The sequence below is a fragment of the Anser cygnoides genome, chromosome 4 (genome assembly GCF_040182565.1).
Source record: "Anser cygnoides isolate HZ-2024a breed goose chromosome 4, Taihu_goose_T2T_genome, whole genome shotgun sequence".
Taxonomy (NCBI): domain Eukaryota; kingdom Metazoa; phylum Chordata; class Aves; order Anseriformes; family Anatidae; genus Anser; species Anser cygnoides.
In genome coordinates this window covers 140,376-160,400 of record NC_089876.1, presented here as the reverse complement: position 1 = coordinate 160,400, position 20,025 = coordinate 140,376, and the positions used below count along the sequence as shown (strand labels likewise).

The 20,025-nt window shown below is 59.9% G+C and overlaps 1 protein-coding gene across 6 annotated transcripts; it reads right to left on the bottom strand.

The window, feature by feature from the left end:
• Positions 1-59: 59 nt before the first annotated feature.
• Positions 60-16,938, bottom strand: LOC106043195 (protein O-GlcNAcase-like). 6 transcript variants are annotated; one of them, XM_048055783.2, is made up of 17 exons: positions 16,792-16,938; positions 12,089-12,140; positions 10,436-10,533; positions 9,882-10,012; positions 9,108-9,279; positions 8,675-8,773; positions 8,243-8,527; positions 7,845-7,973; positions 5,801-6,885; positions 5,555-5,729; positions 5,196-5,252; positions 3,483-3,568; positions 3,137-3,241; positions 1,904-1,995; positions 1,336-1,528; positions 1,087-1,258; positions 60-791 (listed from the first exon to the last, which is right to left on the bottom strand). In XM_048055783.2, the coding sequence occupies exons 1-17, from the start codon at positions 16,841-16,843 to the stop codon at positions 655-657; spliced, it is 3,120 nt and encodes a 1,039-aa protein (XP_047911740.2). In that variant the 5' UTR covers positions 16,844-16,938; the 3' UTR covers positions 60-654. The 6 variants fall into 6 exon arrangements, with proteins under 6 accessions (XP_047911740.2, XP_047911745.2, XP_066853023.1 ...); XM_048055788.2 differs by lacking the exon at positions 16,792-16,938 and adding an exon at positions 16,231-16,473; XM_066996922.1 differs by lacking the exon at positions 16,792-16,938 and adding an exon at positions 12,849-16,197.
• Between the last annotated feature and the right edge of the window lie 3,087 nt (positions 16,939-20,025).

The following is a 20,025-nucleotide window of genomic DNA, read 5'->3' as shown; positions in this document are numbered from 1 at the left end:
CATGACCAAGGGGCAGCCAGCTTTGGCAAGCACAGAGGTAAAGCACCCAGGAGACGAACCATGGTGAGAGACCAGCGAATGCTTTATTACTGAGGACAGCACTTCCCTCAGCCCCTGGGCAGCAGAGATTAGGGCTGCCTCACTGTGCCCCATGGCAGCTCCATCCATACAACAAGCAGCTCCTGGGTGCCAAGAGCCAGCCCTGGCACCAGCTGTCCAGACTGGGGCCACAATGGGGATGGAGAGAGCTGGGCAGCCCCATCGGGAGGACAGGGACACTGTCCCAGTGCCAACACGCCATGCCCAAAGACCACTACCCCAAATACTGCCCGTGCACCACCTGCCAGGCTGGGTGCTTTGCAGGCAGCCCAGGGACACTGGTTGTTCCCTGGCATAGGTGGAGGGTGCTCAGCAAGCAGGAGTGAAGGGCCTGGATAGCCAAATCTCCTGAGGGAGCAGAAATGCCTCTCTCTTGCCAAGTACTCCCACAGCCTGGTGCCCTGTGCACATCCTGGGGGCACCCTGCTCACCCCCAGGCCACATCCCCCATGTACCTGCCCTGCCCGAGGTGCCCCTCTGCTTCTGCTCCCTTGAGACACGCTGCCAATTCCCGTCCTGTGGTGCTGTCTCCCTGTGCTCGTGCCCAATGCTCACTCAGAGGAGGCGTCCCAGGAGCCGAGCGCCAGGGGAGCTGGGCCAGGGCACAGGCAGGGCGACGAAACCCAGCTTGCTGTAGAAGCTCAGTTGCTGCTGGTCAGTGGCACCGACCTGGCAAAACACTCCCCGCGAGCCTGCGAGGGAGAGAAGTGCTCAGGCCCCCAGCTCTGGGAGCCTCACCCCAGGGCTGAGGGCAGCCGCTGAGCCCCCCTCCAGGGCTGCCTGTGGCAGCGGGTGACCATGCAAGGCCCTGCGGCACATGTCCACCTGTCCCTGGCACAAGGGGAGGTCATGGTGCCGGGGAGCTGGGTTCAGACTGCAGGAAGGGGAGCCCCAGAGATGGCTGCCCCCAGCTCTGGGGTGGGCAGGGGGTCACGATGGGGTTGCACTGTATTGATGGAGTCCCAGCCCCACCGAAATGGAGCTCACCATTGGCTCTGAGCGCACTCAGCAGGCAGACGGCCAGGCTGCGGCTGGCCCCCACGTCCAGCACCCGAGGGGCCGTGCCCAGCTGCACCAGGGAGGGGAAGCGCTGCAGCACGGGCAGGGGCACGGCCAGTGGCTCTGCGTGGAAGAAGAGCAGTGCTTCCTCCAGGGCATCCTGCAGGTGACAAGCACAGGTGAAGGAGCCCTCCCTCCTCCCTCCCCACTCCCCACCACTGCGGACGCTGCCCTCACCTGTCCCAGGGCTGGGCCGCCCACACCCAGCTCCCGGGGGTACTTGTGCCGCATGGCCGGCAGCCAGTTGCTGGCTCGCTCTCGCAGGAAGCCTTCAGCACAGAGCGCTCCAGCTGCGTAGCCACACGGGCCGCCCTCGTCCTCCAGCACGAACGTGTACTCGGGGCTCAGGTGCAGGAAGCTGCCCAGCAGCCTGCCAGCCAGAGGCACTGCTGAGCCGAGGCCGAGCCCAGCTCAAGGAGAGCTTGGAGCAGCCGTTCACCCTCTGCCCCTGCAGCACCCAGCGCCCCCGCCCTGTCCTGTTGAGACCCCCCACAGATGACTTCAGCTGGGGGAGCCACTGCAGCCCCCTTAGGGACCAGCTGGGCAGCAGGTCTGTCCCCGCGGCAGCTTTCATGACCCAGCTGGACTTGCCCTCCCTTGCCCCATCCCACACCGTGAGGCCACCACAGCCACGGTGCGGAGCTGCTCCCTGCGGGGGTGGGAGGAGAGGGCCCTGGCTGGCCAAGGCCACATTGCACGGGCTTGGCACGCGTCCAGAGGGAGCCCCAGAGGGACCAGGTCTCACCTGTCACCCAGCAGGTCAGGGTGGGCCACGAGAACCTCTGCAACGCTGGGGTCACAGTCCAGACCCTCCTGGCACATTCGGTAAAGCTCTCCCTGGAAGAGCCCAAACCACCTCAGCCTTGGCCCTGCCCCACTGCTGCCCCTCGGCTCCTGCCACTCCACCAGAGGATGGTGCACCCACAGGTGGCCACGTTGTCCCCAGAGAAGGACCGCAACCAGAGCCATAGCCTCCAGTGCTGCTGGTCAGGGGAAGGCAGGTACTGCAGCCTGCCCAGGGCGCTAGTGCAGAGTAATGTGCACAGCCGTTGTGTACCGTGTCCTGCTAGCCTCTGAGGCTTGCTGCCACAGCACAGCGTGCTTTAAAATGAGCCATTGCCATTCCAGTCAGGCACCCCAGAGCTGCAGCTGCTGAGAAAATGCTGATCAGCCCCAGTCCAGAGCATGCTCAAAGCAGCCAGAACAGTAGCAAAATTAATACCAAAATTCAAGTCTCCATGGAGCACGTGCAAAGTGGGACCTCCCAAAAAATTCCTGTCTTGGTCAAATTTGAGCTTTCTGCTGTTCACAGGATCAGCAAAAAGAACATCCTGGTAAAAACACTGCTTCTCAAAGGGAAGGCTGCCTGAACACTGAACAACAAGGTCAAAGCAAGGCACTTCTGAGCTGCCTTCCCAGAACTGGCTCAAGTGCTCAGAAGAGTTTTTCTCACAGTTTCACTGGAAACAGACGTTCAGATGTAATCTGACAACAAGCAACTGAAAACAAGCTCTTGCAATGGGAATTGCTGGCGGCCATAGTCTGGTACTATAATCTGCTCTCACGTTCTTGCAACTCCACCTCTGTTAGCCATGCAGGTGTGCATTGCAGGGTACTGTGTTTAGCAGGGATGCACATGTGTCCATGGTGGTGGATCTGCAGTGCCAGCATTTCCTTTAGGCAGGAGGGGCAGCAGGGCAGACAGAGCAGGGTGATTGCCGCAGGCTGCATGGCATTTGATGAAGGGGGCTCCACCCTGGGGACAGCCACCACTGCTGGACGCAGCACAGAGCGACCTGCCCCAGGCTTGCCTGACCCTCAGGGCCCCTTCCCACTGCCATCATCCTGTGCTGTAAGCTCAGCCCTGGGAGCAGCAGCCAACATGCACGTTTCTTGTTAGCACTTTTTCAGCAAAGGCCATGCAGGGTGAGCTACAGGGTGAGCAGCGCAGGTGGTGTGTTCAGGCCATGAGTCTCACCTCGTCCTGAGGCAGCAGTGGACGCAGGAGGTACAGCTGGCGGGACGGGAAGAGTGGAGGTGGGTGATAAAAGAGGTCACAGCTGTTCCCCACAGGAAGCAGGGCCTGGAGGAGGTACAGTCCATCATGGAGCAGCTTGTCCTGGCTCCAAACCTGCTTTGGGGTGGCAGGACGAGGGTCCTTCTGTGGCCCCCCAAGCCCCAGGAGCAGCAGCCATGGTGCAGAGGCCTGAGCAGCATCATTTCCCCGAGCCTGCAGCCACTCAACAGCATGGCAGGAGCAGCAGTCGGAATCCTGGCTTCCCAAGGGCTCCTCCAGTCCCCAGCAGCCAGGGGTGCGACCTCACCTGCAGCTCTCCAAAGAGGCCCCCACGGCGTGCCCAGGGCTCAGCATCTTCCCTGGGGAAGAGCGGGGCAGTGATGCTCTGGCACCCTGGAGGCAGCAGGAGACAGACACACACGAGGTGAAAAACAACCAGCTGGGACAGGGGGACACCAGCCTCCCCTGCACAGCAGCATCATGATCCGTGCTTGTCACAGCTCAGGATCTACCCCACATGCATGCAGCCCAGGTACTGGAGCTCTCCCTGGACTTGGGCAGCCCGGCACTGGGGTGGCAGCAAGCTCCCTGCAACACGGCTCGAAGTGGGGGAATGGGAAGATGACTGATCTGGCCTCCATGAAAGGTGTAAGGAAAAACCACAGCTCCTGGCACGACTGAGAAGTTGCAGCCTGGAACAGAGCCCAGTGTGCTGCTTTGCTGCCCAGCCAGCAGTGCCAGCAGGAGCTTGCAGGGCAGCTGGGCACAGGCACCCTCGCACCGTGCACAGATGCTTCTCCACAGAAGTGGCTCAAGGTACATGACCACATTCCACACCAAACTTGGAGCCCCTCTCAGGTTGTCATCTGGTAATGGCTCCTGGTTTATAAAAACTCACAAGGTCATGGAAATCTAAACCAGAGGAATGGGGGCTCCCAAAGTGATGCACAGGCATTCAAAATCCAGCCTCGCTTCTGTCGCCCAGGACACTACTGCTCCCAGTAGCCCAGAGAATCATAGACTGAATCACAGAACGGTTTGGGTTGGAAGGGACTTAGAGATCATCTAGTTCCAACCCCCCTGCCGTGGGCAGGGACACCTCCCACCAGACCAGGTTGCCCAAAGCCCCATCCAGCCTGGCCTTGAACACTTGCAGGGATGGGGCATCCACAGCTTCTCTGGACAACCTGCTCCAGTGCCTCACCACACTCATAGTAAAGAATTTCTTCTACGTATCCCTTTTACCAGAAAGGCCCTGGGATTAAAAAGGCCAAGAACGCATGCCCCAGAAATAGGCATTCCCTTTAAACCACAAGAGACAGTGAAGTGCTGCTCTGATGAGTGCCACCTCCCTGACGTGTGACACTGCCCCCCTTCCAGGCTGCTTCACTTCAGTTCCCCCTCCACTATCTGCCCCCCTGGCCCCTCCTGGCCAGGTTAGGAGTCATTTGCAGGGAGGATGCTCCTGAGGTGACAGCTCCTTGCAAAACACTAAGCTTGGTGTCTTGCTGTGTCATACTTTTCAGAGGCACAGGAACTTGGATGAGCTCCGTGAGCCCAGTGATCCATGCTGACCAGCGTGGGTGCTCCCAACACAGCCGGAGAGCCGGAGCTCAGCCACCTGTGCTGGTGGGGCAGCTGTGCAGCGCTGGGACACTGCTGGGTGCCTGGGGGCAGAGCTGGAGGGCCTGGATGTTGTGGGGCAATGCCCTCACTGCCTTGCAGGGGTTCTTTCAGTCCCCGCTTGGGTCCTAGAGCAGAGCCTTTGCCCCCAGCTAGCTGGAGGAGCAGAGCCCTGCAAGGCCCCATACAAGTGGTACCCTGAGCCCTGCTGCCCTTTCCCAGCAGCCGTCCCCATCCTGCCTTGGTACGCCAGGGTGTGCAGGGGTGCAGCCTTCCTGCAGCCATACCAGCTCCACTGACAGGGGAAGGACAGCCCCATGGCAAGTGCCAGCTGTGGGGCCTGAGGTTACAGAGGGCATCAGCCCTGGCGGATGGGCGAGAGCAGCGCCATACTTACAGCCGAAGCAGCTTCTCCAGGTGCCCTTGGGGTCAGGGTCACAGAGGAGGTGGCCGTCTGCAAGGGAGGCGTGGTGGTGAGTGCAGGCATAGGAAGTGCATGGGGATGGCATCAAGGGGAGATGCACTCCCAGCAGAGATTCTGGCAGCCTGGCCAGACTCCAGGACCCCAGCCTGCTGGGAGTGTTCCCAGACACCTCCACTTCTTTAGGGGAAAGGACAGAGGAAGTTTCAGGTGCCATGGTGCCCAGGGACCCTGTGCTCCATTGCCCCTTAGGAAGCAGGGCTGGATTTGGCCAGGGTGCGGATACACGACTAGGGTGGAAGAGCCTGGCTCTCAGGGTGGCCTCATCCACATACCCAACCAGAGGATGAAGGCACTGGCAGCCAGCAGCATGTTGCGGATGTCCCAGAGGTAGGGGTGAAGATCATAGAGCAGCGCCTGCCCTGCGCTGCAGACGAAGCGGCTGTGCAGGCGGCACGTCTGGGCGCAGAGCAGCTGGAAGGACTGTGCTCGGCCACGCCACTGGGCGCCCTGCAGACAGACCGGGCGTCAGAGCAGCCACAATGGGCACCCTCCTGCAGCAGCACCCAGACCAGCCTTACCTCACAAGAATTGGGTGCTGTGGCCGGGACCCCCACGCTGGGACTGTTGGCCCGGAGCCACTGAAGGTGCTCCAGGAGATGCTGTGCCTGTGGCCCATGATGGTAGGGCAGGTAGAAGAGCTCCACCAGCATTCGCACCTCTTCCATGGTCAGTGGGTCATTGGAGTCGGACCTAGCCTCCTCTAGAAACCGCGGTGTCATGTAGCCAGACCTGGCCTCCTCTGGGGCCAGTGGTGCCATGTGGATGGACGTGGCCTCCTCTGGGGTCAGTGGTGCAGTGGGGCCAGGGCTGGCACTGGTCCCATCAGTGAGCAATGCCATGGTGTCAGGGCTAGCATCAACCCCATCGGTGAGCGGCATTGTGGGGACAGGGCTGTCGCTAGTCCCATCGGTGAGTGGTGCCGTGGGGACAGGGCTGGTGCCAGCCCCATCGATGAGCAGTGCTATGGGGACAGGGTTGGCCCTAGTCCCATCGGTGAGTGGTGCTGTGGGGACAGGGCTGGCACCAGCCTCATCGGTGAGCGGTGTTGTGGTGACAGGGCTGGCGCCGGCCCCAGCCCCTGGGGGTGTCTGGGGCACATCAGCCCCACTGGCCCCAGGCTGGGGACTGCCAGGGGGCTGGGGGAGGTTGCCATCCCCTCCCCTGGCATTGCTGGTGTCAAGGAGGGGGCTCTGGCTGTTGTCGGCCCCACTGCTGCAGCACTTTGGGGTCTCCAGGCTGCAGAAGGTCTCACCAGTTACAGGGGCTCCAGCAGGCTCGGCACTGCCCACTGTGCTGGGTGGAGCAGAGGAGGGCGTGCAGCTTGCTCCGCTAGCTGAGGCGAGCTGGTCCCCATCCCCTGGGGGGCTCTGCTGACTGCCGGTGGGGGTCCTGCTCCCACTGTCCTTCTTAGGCACCAAGGTCACCTTCCTCCTTCCCTCTCCTGGTGTCACGCTGCAGGTCTCAGGGCCACGCTGGTCTGCCCCACCAGGAGCAGCACCATGGGTCTGGGGGCCAGGCGTGGCCTCCTGCCATCCCGCTGTGCCTGGCTGCAGCCCCGCTCCTCCCTCACAGCCGGCGCTGGGGTGCAACAGAGCCCTTCCTCCTGGCAGGACAGAGCGAAGGCACAGCCCCTCTGGCACCCGCACCAGAATGGCTGCCCAGATGCAGGACAGCCCTGGGGCGGCCGTACCAGGGAGCTCAGCTCTGTGCTGGCAGGGACCAGGAGCTGCCCGGACTGTGGGCTCTGCATCGCTCGGGCCACTGTGGCTGGGGAGGCCACAGGCTTTCAAGAATCAAGCAGTGTAAAACAAGCTCGCACCACGTTTAACCCCCTCTTCCAGAGCTGTACCATGATCTAGGCTTCCTAACCTCCTGCTGAGCCCCTGGTTTCAGGGACAGGAATGCGGAAGCAAGGAGCAGGCTTTGCTCTCCTTCCTTGCAGCAAATGCCACATCACGATCCTCTTTCAGGCAGCTAGGTGCCATCCAGAGCTGCTCAGGTTGCTGCTTCACCCTGTTTCCACTCCAAAGCAGCTCCTGAACCCCCCCCCAGGGTCACAGACCTCATCCACACTCCCTGCAGCCAGCTCACCCAGCTGGCCCTCGTCAAGTCATCACCCTGCAGTGCTTCTCCTGGACCTCACATACATTCCCCACCAGTCATCTCCTCCCCCAGGTTGTCTTCTGTCAATGTCTGTTTTGCCAAAGTGCTCTCTTGGGAAGGCAGGCTGGTAAGGCAGCACACGTCTGCTGGTAACACTCTCTTGGCCCACCCGATCCTCCATCACATGGGCTCACTCACTTCTGGTGCAGGACGAGCCCAAAGCCCAACCAACTGTGAGGCCAAAGCTTCAAACTCTTCTACCCCACCTGCTTGGCTTAAGTCCCATCCTTTTCCCAGCTCTGCTCAGGCAGAGACTCCTCCAGCTGAGCCCGACCACGGGGGACCCCATTGCAGCATCCCATCCCAAGAGGCAGCTCTCCTACCCCACATTGCTCCCAGCAGAGCTGGTCCAGAGCTTGAGGGCTGAGGGATGCTGCATGGTGCCAGCTCTTCACCTACCTGTCTCCAAGGCCTGCTGGTTTATCTCAGCCACCCAGTCAAGCAGCGCCAGCTCCAAGGCCTCCTGGGGGCTGTAGCTCCCCTCCCATGGGCCCTGGCTGTCTCCCAGGGTTGCTGCAGTCTCCGTCCCTAGCGAAATGGAGCTCATCAGCCTGGATAGCCCCACTTGTTGTTTTACCAAGCTATCCCACACGACTCTGAGGGAGGGCAGCCCACCACCCAGGAGGGACCCCATGCCCAGGACAGGGGGTGCCACCTGAGCCAGGCTGGCAAGCAGGGAGCCTGTGGGGCCAAGGCAAAGCCAAACAGAGATGGGCAGGGCCCTGCCCTGGCACACAACCTCCTTACAGCTGTGGGGCCCCACGTACAGAGTGGTCTGGGGCACAGGGACCTGGTACCTGCATGGTCAGGGTGGGCACAGCTCTCCAGCTCACTCCGAAACCAGCTGCCCAGCGTGTGGATGGGGATGAAATTGGCCTGGAGCTCACAGTTCGGGTTAAGGAGCAGTCCACAGAGCCGAGGCATGAGGCCAGGGGCACGTCCCGTGTAGGGGCCCAAGAAGACACGTCTGCAGTCGTAGTCATTGGCAAACAGATTGTCCCAGATCATGGGACGGCGCCCCAGGACGCCCTCCACCTCCTCCAGCAGCATGGCTGAGAGTTCCTGTGACACCACCTTTGGGCCTGGAGCATCAGGGCACGGACTCAGATGGACACATGGGTGGCAGGTCCATCGCACACAGCACATCCGGGGCGCGCATGCACCTGGGCACCGAGTGCAGACCGAGGACAAGTCGCATGCACGCCCGCAGAGCCGGGCAGGGTGCTCACCTGTCCAGATGACCCCAATTCCTGGGAGCAGCTCCCGTCCAAGGGTCAGCAGGTAGCAGGACTGGCCAGGGCTTGGAGAGCAGAGTGAGCTGCAGTACTCTGGGGGGAGAGTAGAGTATCCCATGAGGGCAGAGACTGGGGCAGAGAGGCTGCCCAGGTGCAGTGGGCAGGGGCAGGGGAGAGGCACCGTGCAGGGAAAGCAGCATTGGCCCCTCCGCAGCCGGTTCCTGTCCTCGTCCTGAAGCTTCCAGGGCTGCCCCAAGGCATGGTGGAGGCTACGGGACATCGGGGCAGTCAGCTTGCAGGAGGCAGACGTGCTGTGCATGTCTGGGAGCAGCAGCCACAGGGCAGCCGCGTGGCCTGGGCACCAGGGCTTGCCAAGCACCCGGTCCTGGGGAGGGGCAGCTGGGGGCTGTGCAGCTGCAGGCAGTACCTGTGGGGCAGAAGAGGAAGACGGAGGGCTGTCCCAGCTCCTGGTATGCCTCGTTGGCCACAGAGGCTTGGGCCTCCGCCAGGGAGGTGAAGACGTTTCTGTCAGCTCGGCACATGCAGGGGTCGATGTCGTCAAAGAGCAGCGCGAAGGCACGGCACCCCATGGCAGCCACCTGTGGGCACAGCATGGGTGCTAGGACCCCTGGGCAGCAGAGGGAGGACGCGGCAAGCCCTGGTCGAGCCCCTCACTCCTTGCAGGGACAGTGGCAGTCAGGAGCAGCCTGACAGACAATGCCTGCACCCGTGCTGCCACATCCAGTGGATGCAGCGCACCACGCACAGCCACTCCATGCAGGCTGCCCCCCCACCATAGCCGTCCTCGCCAAACCCTGGCACAGCCCTGCTTGTTGCGGGCCAGGAGCCCTCTGAAACCAGGGCAGGCACTGCGGTGGCCCAGACCCCCTACCGTGCCACATCTACACCACTGGCCGTTCCCCTCTCACACCATGGTGCTGCGGGGACAGCCTGAGCGGCGGACGGGCAGCTGCTGTCTGGCTGTGCCGTGCCACAGGGAGGAGCGGTCGCCTCGCAGAGCATGGCGGCTGTGCTAGGGTCTTCGCCCTTCCCAGGCAGCAGGGCCTCAGCACCAGCCTGCAGGAGCCCCCTGGTGCTGCCCACAGGCTCAGGCTCAGCCGGTCCCTCTCCTGCAGCTCCTGCAGCACTGCCTGCTGGAGCTTGCCTGGGAGCCATGGGATGAAGGAATGGCCCACGGTACCTGCCTGAGTTTTTGCTGCAGCAGGAGCCGATCCCCAGCACTTGAAAATACCATGTCCTGGCCAGCAGAAATGGCAAAAATGAACTCCACGCCATGCTCTTGGGCAGCTTCTATGAGAGACTGCATCTGGGCTGGGGACAAAGCAGAGGAGGGCTGTGAGTGCTGGGAGACAAGGCACAGGTGGAGAGGGAATGACTGCGGCCCAATGGAAAGAGCCAAGGACACCCAGAGTCAGAAAAGAACACTGAAGAGAAGGGCCCAGGGGAGATGGTGTCCAGGCTGCTGGAACACAGGGGACCCTCCACAAGGGTCTGCAGGCCCTGTCACACTGGAACATATTGCCAAAGACCTGCACGGGGAGCTCCATGGGCGGCATAGGGTCCAAGGGGACACCTTGTGATGGGCAGGGTCTGGGGGCTCCCTGTGCTGGGCAAGCTTCTGGCAGGAGGAGCAGTAGCAGCCAGCCTGCCCCTGGCTGAGATGCAGACCGTGCTTCACCTGTGAGGACTGGGATGCCACAGCCCACCCATGGTGGGGCCCAGCAGAGCCGCTACCTGCCTCATGCTCTGTGTAGGGCTCCCGCCAGAGCAGCCGGTGCTTCAGCTCGTCCTTGGGTGCGTACATGTAGCAGTTCAGCCCCCGGCGTTCCAGCCTGTGCAGCAAGGACAAGAGGTCACCTAAGGCTCCAGACGGACTGGAGGACTCTTTGCAAAGAGGCGTCCAGGCAGGCATGCCAGCCCATGACGACAAATGCTGCTCAGCGCACAACTCCCTCTCTTTCATAGGGCTGTGCCATGTCCTGCTCTCCGGATGCTGCGCTGCAAGCGGAGCTGAAGGAAAACAGGTCTGAGCAAAAACAGGGCCTGGCTGTTTCAGGAGATGGGACTACACCATCAAAAGGCCCGTTCTGGCCTCAAAACCACGAATTCTTTCCAGAATCTGCACAGCAATCCATAGGGCAGACACTTCCTTAGACAGCTCTTTTGGCACTCCTGTATGAAAGCCATCTGATTTATTCATTTATTTGTATTTATCCTCCTTAGTAGATGACGTTTTACATTCTCCCATGATGAACAGACTGTCATGTACTGCATGACACAAATGTCTCGTCTTGTTTCTTTCCAGAGAAGGAAAACACAGATAAACACGCTGCTCGCATGTGCAAACACACGAACATTCCAACCCGCTACCAGACTAGGCCGTCACTAGATCTGCTCATTCTTAATATATTTTAGAACAACATCTCTTGTTTTCCTTTGTCTCAGTGGCACATTTTCCCAGATTTTCTAAGTTACATTTTTCTGTGTCTGCATCTCTGGTTCCCCTACTATAGTCTTTGCACTTGTGACTGCCTATGCCATCATCGGCACTCTCTGGTACTGTGTCCAGAACGCTTCCCACACTGTGCACAGCACTGGTGCTGTCACCAGCACACTGCAACCAGCACACAGCCCCTGCTGCTCCTGGCTCACTGGCCCAGCCATCAATAGCACTCCTCCCATGCTGTCACCAGCATGCTGCACACACTGCCGTGAACACGCTGTCCACATTGTCTTTAGCACCCTGTCACCAGCATGCTGCCCACACTGCGACCAGCATCCTGCCCACACTGTCACCAGCACCCTGCCCACAACATCCTGTGCGCTGCCATCATTAGGGCACTGCTCACAGGGACGGGTGTGCTGCCTGGGCTGCGACCATCACGCCGCTGTGCTGGGTGCACCACGAGACCCCGGGGAGCCCCTCTGTCCGTGGCAGGTCCGTCGGTGCAGCTCATTGCGCCAAGGGCCGGCGCACGGGCATCAGGTGCCAGGAGACGGCTTTTTCTCTCCTGCAGGGATCAGCTCCACGATTCTCATAACCAGCTGGTGACGGATCCTTCCCACATCCTTCCATATCGTGGGCAGTGGGACCCAGCAACGCCCCCCCGAGCTCGCGCCCTCCCCGCAGCAGCCCCAGCGCCAGCCCCTCCCCGGCCGCTTCCCCAGCCCGGCCCAAGCCCCCGGCGGGCCGCAGAGCCCCAGCACCACCTGCCGGGCACAGGGCAGCACAGCCCGCCGCTGTCAGGCCGGGGCAGGGCAGGGGCTTTTTCCCTTTCCCCAGCCCTGGGAGCAGCACAGGAGGGGGGCTGGCATGCACTGCTGAGTTCCATCTCATCAACCTGTTACATGTCAGTGCGTCCAGAGAGCAAAATCTGGGGTACTTGCCATCGAAAGAGCAGTCTCCTCTCTTCCATAGACCATGGTCTCCCATAGAAACCTGTAAAGAGGAAAAGCAAAAACCAAAATACAGTTGCCAGTATCTCCCTTAAAAGTCTCTCTATGTGCTAAGAGCACAGCCTAAGTGGCTGCTCTTAAACTGCATGAGCCATTGGTTTGTTCACCTCAGGATGATTCAGATGCCTGTTAGCCTGCTATGATCTTGCTGGGCATTGGTATTCAGGCCAGCAGGTATAATAATATCTATGCTGCCATCCTTCCCAGAAAGAGGCAGCTGGGAAAAAATGCACAAGATAATACTTATCCTGAGAGGGGAAATTTATGTGGTAAAAGCCAAGCCTAGAGGAGACTGCTGAGGCCTGATGCTTGAGCATTTGGGGTGCACCAAAGCACAGAGCTATCGTACATCCACCCCAGAGTTTCCTTCCTGGGGATACTCCTTTACAGAGACTGTCTCTGTGCTTCTCCCGGGTCATAGAATCATAGAATGGCTCGGGTTGGAAGGGACCTTAAAGATCACACAGTTCCAACCCCCCTGCCATGGGCAAGGATGCCACCCACTAGATCAGGTCACCCAGGGTCCCATCCAACCTGGTCTTGAACACCTCCAGGGATGGGGCATCCACAACCTCTCTGGGCAACCTGTACCAGTGCCTCACCACCCTCTGACTGAAGAATTTCCTCCTAACCTCTTATCTAAATCTCCCCTCCTTTAGTTTAAAACCATTCCCCCTTGTCCTGTCATTACCTGAAAGAGCAAAAAGTTGCTCTCCATCTTTTTTATAAGCCCCCTTCAAGTATTGAATAGTTGCAATAAGGTGACCCCAGAGCTTTCTCTTCTTTAGCCGAAACAGCTCCAGCCCTCTCAGCCTTTCTTCATAGTAGAGGTGCTCCAGCCCTCTGATCATCCTTGTGGCCCTCCTCCGGACCCGTTCTAACAGATCAACTTCCTTCCTGTGCTGGGGGCCCCAGACCTGGACGCAGTACTCCAAGTGAGGCCTCACAAGGGCAAAGCGGAGGGGGACAACCACCTCCCTTGACCTGCTGGCCACTCCTCTTTTGATGCAGCTCTGGATGAAGTTGCCTTTCTGGGCTGCAAGCGTGCACTGCTGGCTCATGTCGAGATTTTCGTCCCCAAGTCCTTCTCTGCAGGGCTGCTCTCAGTTTCTTCTCCCAGTCTGTACCCATGTCTGAGACTGCCCCGACCCAGGTGCAGCACCTTGCACTTTGACCTGTTGAACCTCATTAGGTTCACATAGGCCCAATTCTCAAGCTTGTCCAGGTCCCTTTGAATGGATCCTCTGTGCATCTCCCTCCCTGTGTAGTGTCAAGCTGCATCAAGCACAGCATCAACACTCCTGTCTGGGCTATAAAAGTTGCTCTCTCTGTCTTTAACCACTGCGGCAACTCAAAGTGCACCAAAACGGCACTGGTGCAGCCCTCCCTATACCCTGCAAATACAGCAGGGCAGGACTTTGAGGCAGCATCCCTGCAAGCTGTTCAGATCAGGAACACACAAATAACCCATGGGGATGCCCATGCATGCCACAAGGTATTTCACAGAGGCCTTGTCTGGCCCCCATTGGAAAACACCATCCCCTTAACCCTGCAAACAGAAAGTCCAAAGAAGGAAGGCATACCAGGGAGCAACCTTCAGGGCTGTCTGCTGAGACATTCACCAGTGAGCACCAAGACTGCCCTTCCAGAAGGCTCACGTAACAAAACTGAATGCAGGAAATACAGGTCCGAAGTCAGCAAATTCCCTGGTGCTTATGAACATTCCTACTTCTGCTGCTTGCAAGTTTAGGTGGTTGTTGGGCACCAGTGTGTGACACAAGCTTGAGACTGCAGGGCCACAGGAGTCTGCCCTGTGCCTGCTCTGTCCTGCCCAGCCAGCACATCTGGGTAGAGTGAGCAGGGCACTGATGGTGTCCATGCAGTGCCATTTCCCCATTGGGACTGCTGTCTAGGAGGTAGCCTTCCTATTTCTCTGTGTAGGAACACCCGAGAGGGGCAGAGCTGCCTGTAAAGCCAGTGAGTTAAAAATACTCAGTGAAGAGCAAGCCAGTTCACCTGGGGACATTGGGATAATAGGCAGGAAAATGGTTCTGGGGAGATGCAGATTTGACAGCTTCTTAAAGAGGAGGTTAGGGAAATCTGGAAGTGTTCAAACACAGATCTCAAATTTAGCAAGAAAAGGCTCTTCAGCCACACAGTCAAGTCAAGGAATCACAGGAACACAGAATGGTTGCGGTTGGAAGGGACCTCCGGAGGTCATCTGGTCCAACCCCCTGCTCAAGCAGGGTCACCTAGAGGATGTTGCCCAGGTATGAAGGCTCACAGAAAATACATTATATTTTGAACATTGATGGTAATTAGTCCTCAAGGCAGCTCCTAGCATCAGAAGGGCTCCACATCATGGGCAACTTTTACATCAGTCAAGCACTTTCTAGAAGACAAGAACAGGAGCAGAGATTGAAGGAAGTGAAAGCATTTGCTGAAATGTGCTGTGCACAAGGGCAGATCACGACAACTCCTCTAGTCTGAGAAAAAGGATCAGCTCTCAGTGACTGCCACGAGGCCAGTGCTGCCCTGCAGCACCTGACTGCACCAGAATGGCTCTGCCTGGAGGGGACTCCGTGCCCGGCTCCTTTTGGCAGGAGTCTGCTCTGCAGCCCCCCTAGCACGAACCTTGGGCAATGATGTGCTGGACCACACTGCAGATGGATTTTCAACCTGCTTGAACAACTGCATGTCTTTTCTGTCTACTTTGAAGCAATATAGATTTGCCTTGTTAGCCATGTCCTACTGTGCACAGGGCCAAATCTGTAGCCACTCAAGAATCCCAGCAAACATTTCATCCAAAGAAGGTATTTCTGTGAGAAACAGACTTTCTGTTCCCCAGCCTAAGGGAACTCCTGCTTAGCTCACAGTTCAGGATATCTCAGGAGTCCCTGCACAGCATCTGCCTGCAAGAGCCTCATTCACACTTTGCTGCGAAATGACACATGCCCTGCCAAGAGCAGCACATGCTGAAAGCACCACCCTAGCATATTCCGCCCAGAAAAAATAGATTAAACTCTATGAGCAAAAACCTAACTGTACTTGTGGCAGCATCTCCAAAGGAGGGGGATGCAGGTGCCTTGCTTTTTTAGAGATAGATGAGCACTGATGAATGATGCAGTGCATTTGCCCCTTGGCTCTCCCACAGCCCAGAGCACACCAGTATGCAGTCAACACCATTACTTGCCAGCCTCTGGGCCATCTGGGATGTCTCATCTCTGGGCCTGTGTTACAGCAGGATGAGTTGCCTTTCCTCCCTCGCTCTCTAGAAACCTCCTCCTGGAGGGGCTCTTGATGGCAGCATCTTTGTCCTTCTCTTTCCCAGGTCAGCTTTCATATATCGATGATTCTAGTCTGACTCATATTCCTTCTTACGATCAACTTCCCCATTCCCGCACTTTCTATTTGATTTGTGTGTATTTGTTCGGTGTTTTTGCTTCCTCCCTGCCTGGCAAGGCAGCAGGCAGCGGGCTGCAGCATGGTGATGTGCTGCCAGAAAAAGCGGAGATGCTCTTGACCAGCAGGTGCCAGGCCTCACGCAGCTCCAGCCGTGCCGTGCTGCAGAAAGCGGAGCTGAGGGGGGCAGAAGGACAGGGGCTGAGCCATGCCGAGCTGCCACACGAGAGCGGGCTCTTCGCGGCCCGGCAGGCGCAGCCCAGGCCAACGCTGCGCTGCGGGCAGGGGGCAGGGGGTCCGCACCGGGATGCCGGCCTCGTGCCCAGGGCAGAGAAAAAGCCGCCGCAGAGCGCTGGGGGCAGGGCAGCGGCGCCCCGCGCCACCACGCGGTGCTGGGAGCGGGCTGTGCCGGGATGCCTGAGGGGCCCCTCAGCGCTCTGCAAGCGAGCTGGGGAGCTTCAGCGGGGGGTGCCGATTCCCAACCCTTGGGCGAAAGCAGAGCGTCGTGAAGGGGCCCGGGGCGCTGCCTCTCCCATACCCGGTGTCCCGGGCGCGGCGGGCTCGGGTGCCGGCAGCCCCTCCCGACCGCGGTGCGCTCAGGGTGTGCCGGGCCAGCCCCTGCAGCGCTCGGGCGGGGCACGGGCCCCAGGCGCGGCCCCGGCAGGACCTACCTTCCACCACGCCGCAGAGGAAGCGCGGCCGCCCCGCCATGACCGGGCAGGAACGGCCCTGCTGGCGCTGGGGCGGGCGGAGGGCCGCAGGGAGGGGTGCGGGCAAGGATGGAGGGGCGCGGGCAAGGATGGAGGGAGGGATGCAGAGGCGCTCCGAGGGATGGAGGGGTGCACGGAGGCGCCGCGCCACCGCCCGTCCGCCCCCGCGGAAGCGCGCCCGCCGCAGAGCAGGGGGCGGCCCCGCGGGTGGGGCCGCGGCGGGGCCGGGCGCGGGGCGGGGACCAGGCGCAGCCCCCGGCCGGAGCCGCCCCGCCGAAGGTCGAGGGCCGCAGCCCTGCCGCGGAGGGGGTCCCCGAGGGGAAAGGGGGGGGACGGGACGGGCCTGTGTCCGGCCCCGCCGGGCCGGAGCCCCCGCCGCCTTGCCCGGTGGGGGCAGCGCCTGGTCCCGAGCCGCAGCCCGGTTCCGGCCGCCGCTCCTGGCGCCGAGGCCCCCGGCCCGGTGCCCCGCAGCAGCCCCCGCCGCACTGTGCCGCACCGGCAGAGGTTTCTCCTCTGCAGTACCTGTGCGCTGCCGTGTGCCCCCTCCAGACCTGGAGCAGCTCCCACATCGCATCACCCCTTGTGTTCGCCCCTGCTCCGGCACCTTCCCCGCTGGGCCCCTTGTGCCGGCACCAGGCCGAGAGATGCGTCTCCCACTCGCCACGTCCGTGGAGCTCAGGACTGTTTTGTCTTGCACGTGACTCACCTGCTTGCAAACGTCGGGCTGCTATTTGACTTTTGTCACACTGTTCTGAGCTGTTGACACATGCTTGGCTCGTGATCCTCTCCATCCCACAGGTTCTGGTTTGCAGAAGTGCTGCCACATCAGTAGTTCCCTGTCCTGCAGCTGCGCAGCCTCTGGTACCTGCCTGCATGCAGGACCTCATGTTTGTCATCACTGATGCTTCTCTGCTCTTTTTCTGACCGCTTTTCCTGCTCATCAGACTCATTGCAAGACAGACCTCTGTTCTGGAGCATGTCTGCAGCCTCTCCCAGCTATGTGGCTTTATAACGTGTGGAGCATGTGCACAGCTTTGTTACCATGGTCCATGCATGTGTGAGCGATCGAGCCAGAAGAAGCACTGGTGCACTCCTGCAGCAAGCACTGCTGAGTGCCCTCCCAGCAGCTGTCACCACCCGCAGCACTTTCATCTAGCCCACAAACATGGGGTTGCACAGGAGAAGTGGGTGTCAGAGGCCTAGGAAGCCAGGATCTGTGGCAGCTCCCTCATTCCCTTGCAGGTAAATGTAGTGCCTGGAAGCTAAATGATGGTGTCTGGGCCATCTGGGGGCCAAGGAGCCCACAGGTGACAGACCAACAGCAACCAGACAGGGAAGAGGTGATCAGTGTGCGCTGTGGGCTGCCACGGTGTGCTCAAAGCTCAGTGACATGGCACAGAGAAGGCTGAACACTGCAAGGAGCATCCAGAGCACTCAAAGCCTCAGCCCCTGGGCAGGCATTATACTGCTCATAACCAGACTTACACATGTCAATAAAAACTGCATGCAAGGAGCAGGGCAGATGCCGCTGCTGCAGAAAAGTCAACTCAGCTCTGCCAGGCTGGGTTATTCATGTGCAGAGAGCAATTGCTGGGGCTGGCTGGGCACAGGCCATGCTTGTGCTTGCTCCTTCCTCACCCTCTACACCAGCCTGTGCTGAGTTTTGCTGCTGGGACAAGCCGAGTTTGAGGCTGGCCTCGGGAGAAGGCTGTTGGGGCAGACTTCGGAGCAGCCAGGCATGGCATGGGCAGCACTGGGAGCAACCCAGTGCCCCTGCAGTAGCTGGGGTCATGGCATGTTAAAGGTAGAGTTGTGGCTGGTATCCCCCATTCACAACTGTCAGAGAAGTCAGGCAGCGCTGTGCATACACCAGGGTGTATTGGCTGTGATTCTTCCCCTTCCCTGATGTCTCTGGGAGCACCTGGCAATTTGTTCCGTGGTTTTCTTGGACTTTGAAGCTGATCTAAGTGGCCTCTAGTTCCTCACTTCCTTTTTTTTTTTTTTTTTTTTTCTTTCAAAGATGGTACCATGTCACTCCTTTTTCCTGTTCTCTGAAAACTCATCCATCCTCTACCAGCTCTGAGTGTCACACTCAATTATCTCAGTCTAGCCAATCTGGCCACATTTTCCCTTATCTAGCCTGAGCATACTCCTCTGCTGCTCATGTTAACGGTGTTAATCGTGCGATCGCAGCTACTCTCCTCAGCGTGGGCTGAGAGGAGGAAGACATCGAGCACTTGAGTCCTGGCACGTCCTGCTGTCCCTCTGTCTCAGCAGGACAATGGGTCGCATGGACAGCTCAGCATCCTCTTGCTGACACCTTCTTTCTCAGAGGTTTCCTTGTGATCCTTTGTGTTTCTTGCTAGTTACATCTCATATCATACTTTGGCTTTTCTGATTTTTGCTGTTCTGTTCATCCTAGGCTTTTGGCCTAGTTTCTGCTTTTGTGCACTTCCTTCTGAAGTGCCAGGTCATTGTCTGAACTACAAGCCCTCCCTTTCCCCCAGTGCTGGGGTGGTTTCTATCATGCCCTGTGGCTTCATTAAAGCCCTGCCAGGTTTTCAGATTGCATTTTGTTAGACCTAACCTCCAGTTCCCTGAATTCATCCCGTTGTCTCTGAAAGGCATTTTGAGGTTGCTCCCCACTCTCACACTCCCAGGTACTTCCTCTCTGCTACCTGGAATAAGGTCTGGGGGAGCAGCCCTGGCACCCAAAGCCCCCAGGTGCCCAAGCTCCATTCTGTGCTGGCAGCCGTGTCCTCGGGGACACCAGGCTGCAGGGGAGCTGCAAGAGACTCCTTGGGGAGGGGGACAGGGTCAGTCCTGCCCCAGACAGGGCAGTTCTGTCCCTCTTCTTTCCCAGGTTCGTACGCGGTGAGTCCTGATGTCCGGAAGGCAGAACCAGCCCATATCCAGTGCATGCCCAGCAACATCTTCCTCTTCTGTGTTTGTTTTTTCTTGACGAGCTACACCCTCTAATTCACAGGCCAGTCCTCATTTACCCTACGGGATGTTATGCCCCGGATCAGCAGTTGGATTAGCATTTCAGGCGTCTACAAAGCCCTCCCCCTGCAGCCGTTTGTGCCCTCTGGCACTCACACACCTGTGCTCAGGGCAAGGACTAAGGCGCCTGGTCCTGCCGGTTCTGGGGCTGACACCCAGCGCCCACCTCTCCAGGCACCTTGTGGGCTTTGGGCAGGGGCTGCGGCTCACAGCGTCTGCTCTGAGCTTACCGTCGCCCAGGAGCTGCCACCACAGATGCAAAACCTGCGGGGTGGGACTGCCCCCGCACCTGGGGAAGGTGTGACAGGGCCAGGGCTGTCCATCTCCTCCTGACCGTCCCGGAGCGCAGGACGCGGCCCCGGCAGGTCTGGGAGCCGAGGGCTCTCCCGCGGGACGCAACAGCGGGCGGAGCAGGGCCGGCTCCCTCCCGACAGGCTGCAGCCCTCCGGACACCGTCACCCGCCGGCTGCGCTCCCGCAGCGCCGGCCCGGCTCCGGGGAGGGGACGACCCCGCTCCCTGCTCGCCCCACGCACCCCAGCCCCGCGGCAGCCGCGGAGGGGGCTCCTGGCGGGGCCAGACCGGGGGGCGCAGCGGCCGGGCGCCCGGGCCGGAGCCACGGCGGAGCGACCGAGGGCCCGCCCGCTGCTGGCACCCGGGGGCCGGGGGGCGGCGGGACGGGCGCGGTAGGTACGGGTGCACGAGCACCCACGCACACCTGGGCGTGCACGCGCCCACGTACGGGCAGGCTCACG

Excerpts from the sequence above, each read along its gene's own strand:
- LOC106043195 (XM_066996922.1), bottom strand. The coding sequence starts at position 13,218 with ATGAGCCAGCAGTGCACGCTTGCAGCCCAGAAAGGCAACTTCATCCAG. Across the intron at positions 5,730-5,800 it reads CAGCACCCAATTCTTGTGAG|GGCGCCCAGTGGCGTGGCCG; the intron begins GTAAGGCTGGTC and ends GTCTGTCTGCAG. Across the intron at positions 3,242-3,482 it reads GCCTCTTTGGAGAGCTGCAG|GCCCTGCTTCCTGTGGGGAA; the intron begins GTGAGGTCGCAC and ends TACCTCCTCCAG.